The sequence below is a fragment of the Colobus angolensis genome, unplaced genomic scaffold (genome assembly GCF_000951035.1).
Source record: "Colobus angolensis palliatus isolate OR3802 unplaced genomic scaffold, Cang.pa_1.0 Scaffold314, whole genome shotgun sequence".
NCBI lineage: Eukaryota > Metazoa > Chordata > Mammalia > Primates > Cercopithecidae > Colobus > Colobus angolensis.
In genome coordinates, this window is record NW_012116422.1 from 1,866,968 (window position 1) to 1,877,309 (window position 10,342).

The following is a 10,342-nucleotide window of genomic DNA, read 5'->3' on the forward strand; positions in this document are numbered from 1 at the left end:
TTGCAGTGAGCTGAGACTGTGCTACTGCACTCCAGCCTGGGTGACAGAGAGAGACTCTTCAAAAAAAGAAAAAAGAAAACCATCATTTGGAAAAGAAGATAGTATAGTAATAATTGTTGTAGACAAGGTCCACTGATCCACTAAAACTAGTGAGTTTTGCATATTCTCAAAATATCTTCCCTAAAGTATCTGTCAACAAACAAGGAAAAGGTAGTAATTTACAGTGGAAAAATCTGATTATAACCTTTTTTTTAGTTAAGGTCTCACTCTGTCACCCAGACCAGAGTTCAGTGGCCTGATCTTGGCTCACTGCAGCCCGGACCTCCTGGGCTCAAGCGATCCTCCCACCCTCTGCCTTCTGAGTAGCTGGGACTTCCGGTGTATGCCATGCCACCATGCCTGGCTTTTTTTTTTTTTTTTTTGAGGCAAGGTTTGGTATTTTTGTTCAGTCTGGAGTATGTAGTGGCACAATCTCGGCTTACTGTAGCCCGGGCCTCCTGGGCTCAAGCCATCCCTCCACCTATTCTTCCCCCGTAGCTGGAACTACAGATGCACACCACCACGCCTGGCTAATTTTTTTGGGGGGGAGACGAAGTCTCACTCTGTCACCCAGGCTGGAGTGCAGTGGTGTGATCTCGGCTCACTGCAACCTCTGCCTCCCAGGTTCAAGTGATTCTCCTGCCTCAGCCTCCTGAGTAGCTGGGATTATAGGCATGCAACACCATGCCTGCCTAATTTTGTATTTTCAGTAGAGACAGGGGTTTCACCATGTCAGTCAGGCTAGTCTCAAACTCCTGACCTCGTGATCTGCCCGCCTTGGCCTCCCAAAGTGCTGGGATTATAGGCATGAGCCACCATGCCCAGCCATGCCTGGCTAATTTTTGTGTTTTTTGTAGAGATGCGGTTTCACCATGTTGCTTAGTCTTGAACTGAGCTCAAGCAATCCGCCTGCTTTGGCCTCCCAAAGTGCTGGGATAACAGCCGTTAGCCACTGCGCCCAGCCTGGAACCACTTTAATCAAGTGATCAAGGTCAACATTGCCAGTAATAAATAAGACACATGAACATTATTAATCTCATGATATTATTGACTGAAGACATTCCATTTCTGTGATATTCTTCCAAAAAGCATAAACTCAGTTCAATCACAAGAAAACATCAGACAAATCCAAATTTTTTTTTTTAGACAGTCTCACTGTCGCCCAGGCTGGAGTGCAACGGCACGATCTCGGCTCACTGCAACCTCCACCTCCCAGGTTCATGCCATTCTCCTGCCTCAGCCTCCTGAATAGCTGGGACTGCAGGCGTGCGCCACCACACCTGGCTAATTTTTTTGTATTTTTAGTGGAGACGGGGTTTTACCATGTCGGTGAGGCTGGTCTTGAACTACTGACCTCAAATGATCCAGCCTCCTCGGCCTCCCAAAGTGCTAGGATTCCAGGTGTGAATCACTGTGTCCAGTCAAACAAACCCAGATTGAGGGGTATTAGACAAAATAATTCTTTAAAAGTGACAAGGGCATGAAAGACAAGGTAACACTGAAATATTGAGACTGTAGTAAAGATACAAGTATCTAAATGTATTTTCTGGGTAGTATTCTGGAATATAAAAAGGATATTAGTGGGAAAAAGAGCAAAATATGAATAAAGTTTTCAGTTTAATAGTATTTTACTATGCTATAATAGGATGTCTTTTTTTTTTTTTTGAGACGGAGTCTCGCTCTGTCGCCCAGGCTGGAGTGCAGTGGCTGGATCTCAGCTCACTGCAAGCTCCGCCTCCTGGGTTTACGCCATTCTCCTGCCTCAGCCTCCCAAGTAGCTGGGACTACAGACGCCCACCACCACGCCCGGCTAGTTTTTTGTATTTTTTAGTAGAGACGGGGTTTCACTGTGTTAGCCAGGATGGTCTTGATCTCGTGATCCGCCCGTCTCGGCCTCCCAAAGTGCTGGGATTACAGGCTTGAGCCACCGCGCCCGGCCAGGATGTCTTTAAAAGATAGTATTTTACTAGATGTTAAATTTCTTGGTTTTGGCAACTGTGACATGGTTATGTAAGATGTTAACACTATGGGAAGCTAGATGAAGTTTATAAGGAAATTGTACTATTTTTGCAACTTTTCTATAAATCTACAGTTCAAAATTTAAAAAGAATAAATATGGTTAAGAATATGAAACACCCTCTCTGCACTTTTTTCACTTCCAGTGTTAACTTATGGCTAATGCTGTATTTTCATTCTAGGGCAAAATTGCTATATTGTACAGTCTATTAATAACACAGTGGGGTGCGGTGGCTCAAGCCTGTAATCCCAGCACTTTGGGAGGCCGAGACGGGCGGATCCCGAGGTCAGGAGATCGAGACCATGCTGGCTAACACGAAAACCCCGTCTCTACTAAAAAGTACAAAAAAACTAGCCAGGCGAGGTGGTGGGCGCCTGTAGTCCCAGCTACTCCGGAGGCTGAGGCAGGAGAATAGCATGAACCCGGGAGGCGGAGCTTGCAGTGAGCTGAGATCCGGCCACTGCACTCCAGCCCGGGCGACAGAGCAAGATTCCGTCTCAAAAAAAAAAAAACAAAAAAACAAAAAAACAACACAGTGTATGTGTGGAATGAAAACCTATGATCTAATGACTCCTTTTGATATGAATGTGGTTAAGTAACATATTCACTACATTTGCCGGGGACTCAACTTCCAGAGTCCTGCTTTCAAGCAGGACTAAAAATAAAACTCTTTAAAAGTTAGTCTCCACTTTGCCATTGATTCTGTTTTTTGTTTTTTCTCACTTTGTCACCCAGGCTGGAGTGCAGTGGCACACTCATGGCTCACTGCAGCCTCAACCTCCTGAGCTCAAACTATTCTCTTGTCACAGCCTCCTGAGTAGCTGGGACTATAGGGGCACATTACCATGCCCAGCTAATTTTTTAATTTTTTTGTAGAGATGGAGTCTTACTATGTTGCCTAGGCTGGTCTCACACTCCTGGACTCAAGTGATTCTCCTGTCTTGGCTTCCCAAAATGTTGGGATTAGAGGCGTGAGCCACTGTGACCAGCCTGATTCTGTGTTTTTGAATGAAATGCTTGACTAGAAGAACTGAGTCCCTGCTCTCTCTACTTCTCCAGTCATACTTTTAACAACCATAATAGTAAAACTCTAAAATTTGAATTTGTTCAAATGTCTTTACACCTCAAATGGAATAAGAACTGGCATTAAATAAAACAGTAAAGAGATAACAGAAGTTTAAGTCTGTGAGCACAAATTGTGAGTTTTATTTAACTGCAAGTGATGCAACCTATGTAACACATTCTTTTCTCATCTGTGTTCTTTAACTGCTAATATTACCTTTACAGAGACAAACATTATAAAATGTACCTGATTGGTAATTTATTAACTCTATCTGTCAAGTGATAATATTCTGTAGGCAGCCTTTGAAATGATGTTTTGAGAATTTATTTACAACCACTGAACACAGATGGTTTTGTAAAACTGACAATTACAGGCTCCTTAAACTCACAACATACATATATTTTAATATTTAAATAGCCTGTTTTCTTCAAAAGTAATTTTCTACTGCTTTTTCATAAAAATATAAAAAAGACATTTATAGTTTTAAAAACCTATATTTAACCCAAATCAAATTTTTTCTACAAATGATACCTCTTTCCAAAAAGTTAAAAAGACATCACAGACTGTGATGTTAAACCAAAGACTCATCACAACAGCATTTTACTGTTAAGAAATATTGTGCAGTATTTCCTTTTTGACCTTTCATGCTAGATTTCAACTACGTACATCCTATGTAAACACACCAGAGTAATCCTCGTCATTCATATATGTGCAGTAGACTGTCATATATATGACCAGTTACCATACAAACTGTCACACCATGTTTTCAAAAACAGCAAAGGCAATCTTTATGAAAGCTTAAAAAAAGCTTTTAATAAAAGGCGACCAACATTGCCCTAATTTTCAGTAAAAATTACCTCTTCTTCCTACCTTTCCCCCTGCTTTGAATGGTACCTTTTATTGCATGTTAATACACAAAGATATTTCTAGCACTTCTATTTGAGTTAGCCTCTTAGATGGCTGCTTTCTTTTCGGATACACTGACTTTTGTCAGAAGGCACCAATATTAGACTCTTAAGTAGTTTCAAATGTTTTGTCCCTTTTTAGGTTCTTCTAGAATAATTTTCCTCAGAAAAGGATAACTTGAAAAACTTAAGGAACCAGAAGAAAATGAATGATATAACACAGCAATTTGAAACTTAACAGCATTCAAAAACTATAAATATATTAATAGGCTCCTTGAACATACCACTTAGGACAAAAAGTCAGATAACTTTCTGAACATAAATGTAAAAATAGAGCACATTTATTAACGGTAGGAAAACTAAGCTTACAGTAACAACATATTATATCTTACATAACACACAGCCAAAAGCATTAGAAATTCACTGCCAGATGTCCTGATGCACCATCCTGAAAATATGTCTGATACATACCACCAACATATATAACAAAGTTGGCATTTATTTCACAGACAGAAAAGATAGTTTCATCACACAAACAGATTTGCAGATTTCAGCTTTAAGTTCTAGAGATATATTTTAAAGACAAAAAAGAAAAACAAGGTTCACCCTTCAAATAAAAAAGTCTCTCTCTATAAGCCATTATTAATACTCTTTATGCTCTTACAATGTAAAACATTGAGAAACTTTTGAATTCTAGAAATGTTCACCAGTTAACCTACTTGGCCTTAACATATTCTAAATTCCCTTTCAAGAATCACATTAATGTTTTCAGTCCATCGGTCCAATATGGATGGAGCAACTCTATTTCTTTTTCTTCTTCTTTGGTGGTTCATCGTCAGAGCTGCTATCTGTGCTGGTGCTGCTGCTACTGGAAGAACTGGAATCTGAGTCTGAATCAGAGGAGGAGGAAGAGGTTGTGGAGGAGGCTGAGGATGAGGAACTAGAGGAGCTTTCATCAGTGTCAGTGTCCTCTGAGGAGGAAGAGGTAGATGTTTCTTCACTCTCTGATGAAGAATCACTGGCAGAACTGTCACTGCTACTGCTACTGGAACTGGTTACACTCTTAGACCTATTAGACAATACACAGTTATATACATGGGAAGGTGACATGTAATAGAATGTTAAAAGCAATTTCATTTTTTTTTTCTTTTCGGGACGGAGTCTTGCTGTGTCACCCAGGCTGGAGTGCAGTGGCATAATCTCAGCTCACTGCAACCTCCACCTCCCAGGTTCAAGAAATTCTCGTGCCTCAGAGCCTCCCGAGTAGCCAGGATTACAGGCGCGCACACCCACGCCCAGCTGGTTTTTGTATTTTTAGCAGAGATGGGGTTTCACCATGTTCATCATGTTGGCCAGGCTGATCTTGAACTCCTGACCTCATGATCCGCCCGCCTCAGCCTCCCAAAGTGCTAGGATTACAGGCATGAGCCACCATGCCCGGCCAAAAGCAATTTCATATGATTCCGTTTATAAATATGCTTATACACTGAAGCTTTGCTAGCATGTTATCCTTAGGTTTGATGTTTTGGAGATTGCCTAACTGTTGTAAACCACAGCTCCTCTCTCTACAAGGCATTGTTACTTCAGCAACTTAATTCTCTTGGATGGAATTCAAGATAAGCATATCTACTATATTACGTTTCAGAGGGAATAATGTTAGAATAAAGCTGCAGTATAACAATTGGGTCTATTTAAACCTCACGTAGCATAGCTGGTGACTGTTTCACCATCTTTATTTTAACTACTTTGGACTAGATATGGCGGGCCAACAATTTCCTACCAGTCTATTAACACTTCCTATTCTAAGCCAAGGGAAGACAATTATTTATTGTTTCCAGGTATAAGGACTCTAGAAAGTTGGAGTAAAAGTCGAAATAGAAGCAATACATTTCCAGACAGGTTAAAAAAAGGAACTTATCAGAAAATAGGATGATTACTTAATTATAAATTGCAATAAGAGACTTCAGACCCAAATCTTATAGCTATCTTTTTTGAGACAGAATTTGCTCTGTCGCCCAGGCTGGAGTACAATGGCATGATCTTGGCTCACTGCAACCTCTGCCTCCTGGGTTCAAGCAATTCTCCTGCCTCAGCCTCCTGAGTAGCTAGGATTACAGGCATGTGCCACCACACCCAGCTAATTTTGTATTTTCAGTAGAGACAGGGTTTCACCATATTGGACAGGCTGGTCTCGAACTCCTGACCTCAGGTGATCCACCCACCTTGGCCACCCAAAGTGCTGGGATTACAGGCATGAGCCACCACGTCCAGCATAGCTATTATTTTAAAATCACCTTTCCCATCCCTCCAGTTAGTATTACATGTTATCTATAAAACACTACTAAAACCACACATACCTTTTTTTCTTGGCCTTTCTTTCCACATTGGTTTCTCCAATGCTGATAAACACGAGGGGGAAAAAAGCTCCTGTTAATAGAGTGATTATACACAGCTCAGACAAGCCCTTCTGCTATCCCCCAAACCATTTTACTCTGGAGAAACATTCTGTCTTTTTATCACATCTAGAGTACAGTATTTCTTATTATAAGCAAGTGGAAAATTCTGCTATTGTAGGCTGTATATGATACATGCAGTCAACTTAACCAGCATTTAAGCAAGATAACATATCTTAGCACCTGTATAAAAGTCAGGTAGGTTAGTAGTTAAGATGATTACTTTTTTTAAGTCTGAAACTGAGGCTGACATAGCTATATCACTACTTACTGAACAACAGAACAAAGCAAATAGCACAATAGCCGTAATTTGTAGTTTTGAGTTCTCAGAATCCTATAAATAGCTATTTCATAATTTTTCAAAAGCAGCCATTTAATTTAAAATATTTCTTTTTCTGCATGTCCTCCAACTGTTGAGTTATTTACTCTTTTTTTTTTTTTTTTTTGAGATGAAGTCTTATTCTGTTGTCCAGGCTGGTGCAGTGGCACGATGCTAACTCACTGCAATCTCCGCCTCCCGGGTTCAAGCAATTCTTCTGCCTCAGCCTCCTGAGTAGCTGGGACTACAGGTGTATGCTACCAAGCCCGGCTAATTTTTATATTTTTAGTAGAGATGGAGTTTCACTATACTGGCCAGGCTAGTCTCAAACTCCTGACCTTATGATCCGTCCACCTTGGCCTCCCAAAGTCCTGGGATTACAGGTGTGAGCCACCCTGTCTGGCTGAGTTATTTACTCCTTTTTTGTTTGTTTGTTTTTTTGAGATGGAGTCTCGCTCTGTCGCCCAGGCTGGAGTGCAGTGGCGCGATCTCAGCTCACTGCAAGTTCCGCCACCAGGGTTCATGCCATTCTCCTGCCTCAGCCTCCTGAGTAGCTGGGACTACAGGCGCCCGCCACCACACCCAGCTAATTTTTTGTAATTTTAGTAGAGACAGGGTTTCATTGTGTTAGGATGGTCTCGATCTCCTGACCTTGTGATCCGCCCGCCTCAGCCTCCCAAAGTGCTGGGATTACAGGCATGAGCCACTGCGCCTGGCCGATTAACTCTTTAAAGACCAGAAATTTAATACTTCAAAACTATGTTCACTCATATTATTTATAAAGAATAAAGTCTGGTAAATCTGAACGAAAGGGACAAATGGCTTGCTGCTACTATTCTGTCAAACAACATGCATACTAAATCAGGTTTTTAAATTACACATTAGGCCAGGTGCAGTGGCTCACACCTGTAATCCCAGCACTCTGGGAGGCTGAGGCGGGCAGATCATTTAAGGTCAGGAGTTCGAGACCAGCCTGGCCAACATGGTGAAACTCTGTTTCTACTTAAAAAATACAAAAATTAGCCAGGCTTGGTGGTGCACACCTGTACTCCCAGCTACCCAGGAGACTGAGGCAGGAGAATCTCCTGAACCTGGGAGGCGGAGGTTGCAGTGAGCTGAGATCACACCATTACACTCCAGCTTGGGCGACAGAGCAAGACTCTGTCTCAAAATAAAAACAACAACAACAACAAAACAAGAAAAAACAATTAATTCTATCACCACTGTCCCGAAAATTTAACTTTTTTTTTTTTCTTTTTGAGACAGGGTCTCACTGTTACCCAGGCTGGAGTGCAGTGGCACGATCTTGGCTTACTGCAACCTCTGCCTCCCAGGCTCAAGCAATCCTCCTACCTCAACCTCTGGAGTAGCTGGGGATACAAGCACGCACCACCACGCCTACCTAAATTTTGTATTTTTTGTAGAGACAGGGTTTTACCATGTTGCCCAGGCTGGTCTTCAACTCCTAAGCTCAAGCAATCTGCTCACCTCAGCCTCCCAAAATGTTGGGATTACAAGTGTGAGCCACCACACGTGGCCAACGTTTTTATATTCTGGCCTTCTCTATATTTCCTAGATAATGCTTCCATCCTTATTTCCTGAGTCTCCGAACATAAACATGTATTTATGTAAAGTTTTTTATACAATGGAATTACTTACTGAATTGTCATTTTGGGAGTAAAATAAGAGGGTGAAGGATACTTACTAAATTATAACTGAATCAAAACTCAGCAATCTTTTTTTTTTTTTTTTTTTTTGAGAATGGAATCTCCCTCTGTTGCCCAGGCTGGAGTGCAGTGGCATAATCTCGGCTCACTGCAAGCTCCACCTCCCGGGTTCACGCTATTCTCCTGCCTCAGTCTCCTGAGTAGCTGGGACCACAGGCGCCTGCCACCATGTCCGGCTAATTTTTGTATTTTTAGTAGAGACGGGGTTTCACCGTGTTAGCCAGGATGGTCTCGAGCTCCTGATCTTGTGATTCACCTGCCTCGGCCTCCCAAAGTGCTGGGATTGCAGGTGTGAGCCACAGTGCCCGGCCAGCAATCTTTTGTTTAACAAAGCCAGATTTATGTAATTATATATGTTTTAGACCAAAATACTTGTGAGATACAATTAGAAAAACAAACATAAATGTCAAAATAAAATTTTATTTATTTATTTATTTTTTGTAGAGGTGGGTCTTGCTATGTTGCCCAGGCTGGTCTCAAACTCCTGTCCTCAAGTGATCCTCCCACCTTAGCTTCCCAAAGTGCTGGGATTATAGGTGTGTGCCTAAACTAGAATGAAAATTTTCATAACCTGTATTTCATTCTTTAGGACAGGGGTTTTCAAACATTTTTTTGCTTACATTCCTAATAAAATAATTTCTGGAAAGTTTGTACTGGCAATTCTAAGTTTTAGTATTTGCAAAGGGCATGTTATATAAATATTATAAAAAGTTCTACAATAATTTAATACCTATTATTCACATAAGAACATGTGAACATGTTTAACAGTTGATACTTTTTTTTTTTTTGAGGCGGAGTCTCGTTCTGTCACCCAGGTGGGAGTGCTGTTGCGTGATCTCGGCTCACTTCAACCTCCTCCACCTCCCAGGTTCAAGCAATTCTCCTGTCTCAGCCTGCTGAGTAGCTGGGATTACAGGTGCCAGCCACCATGCCCAGCTAATTTTTGTACTTTTAGTAGAGACGGGGTTTCACTATGTTGGCCAGGCTGGTATCAAACTCTTGACCTCAGGCGATCCACCCACCTTGGCCTCCCAAAGTGTTGGGATTACAGGCGTGAGCCACCGCACCCAACCTTTTTATAAGGAACAGCGTCTTGGTGATACTACTTAGCTCAGGGCCTGGTGGCTAGGCTGGCTCTCTCCTTTCCAGGCGGAGGCTTCTGCTGCAAACTCCGCCAGATCACGGGTCAGGCCAAGAAGCATGCGAAGCTGACCCCCCTCTTTGTCTTTATTAGAACTGGAGGTACTGGAGCAGCACTGTTTCTCTTGCATCTGGCATTGTTCAATCCAGATGTTTGTTGGGACAGAACGTTATAATAACCCACAGCCCTGGAACAAACTAGGTCCCAATGATCAATACAAGTTCTACTCAGTGAATGTGGATTACAGCAAATTAAAGAAAGAAGGTACAGATTTCTAAATGAAATGTTTCACTATAAAGCTGCTTTAGAATGAAGGTCTTCCAGAAGCCCTCTGCCCAATTTTCCACTTAACCAGGAAATATTTCTCCTCTAAATGCATGAAATCATGTTGATGTAATCTACTGGAGATTACATTGATTAATAAATAACTGAAAGTTGAAAAAAAAAAAAAAAAGAAACAGGGTCTTGCTGTGTTGCCTAGACTAGACTGGTCTTAAGACTCCTGGCCTCAAGTGATCCTCTTGTCTTGGCCTCCCAAAGTGCTGGGATTACAGGCATGAGCCACAGCATCTGGCTGATAGTATAAAGTTTAATAACTATTACATTAAAACAAATTTATTGGTAATGTATATACACATATGTGTGTGTGTGTGTGTGTGTATTTTTTTTTTTTTGGTG

The 10,342-nt window shown here is 41.5% G+C and overlaps 1 protein-coding gene across 3 annotated transcripts in view; it reads right to left on the bottom strand.

Annotated features, from left to right (window-relative positions):
* Window positions 1-3,232: 3,232 nt before the first annotated feature.
* ZCCHC10 (zinc finger, CCHC domain containing 10) overlaps window positions 3,233-10,342 on the bottom strand; it is a 40,503-nt gene continuing 33,393 nt past the window's right edge. Inside the window, exons 3-4 of one of the 3 annotated variants that reach the window (XM_011951094.1) lie at window positions 6,382-6,423; window positions 3,233-5,093 (exon numbers count right to left, since the gene is read on the bottom strand). In XM_011951094.1, the coding sequence (XP_011806484.1) occupies window positions 4,826-5,093; window positions 6,382-6,423 (310 nt within the window). In that variant the 3' untranslated portion in view covers window positions 3,233-4,825. Of the gene's footprint in view, window positions 5,094-6,381; window positions 6,452-10,342 lie in introns of all 3 variants that reach the window. The other 2 variants (XM_011951096.1, XM_011951095.1) reach the window with 2 other exon arrangements.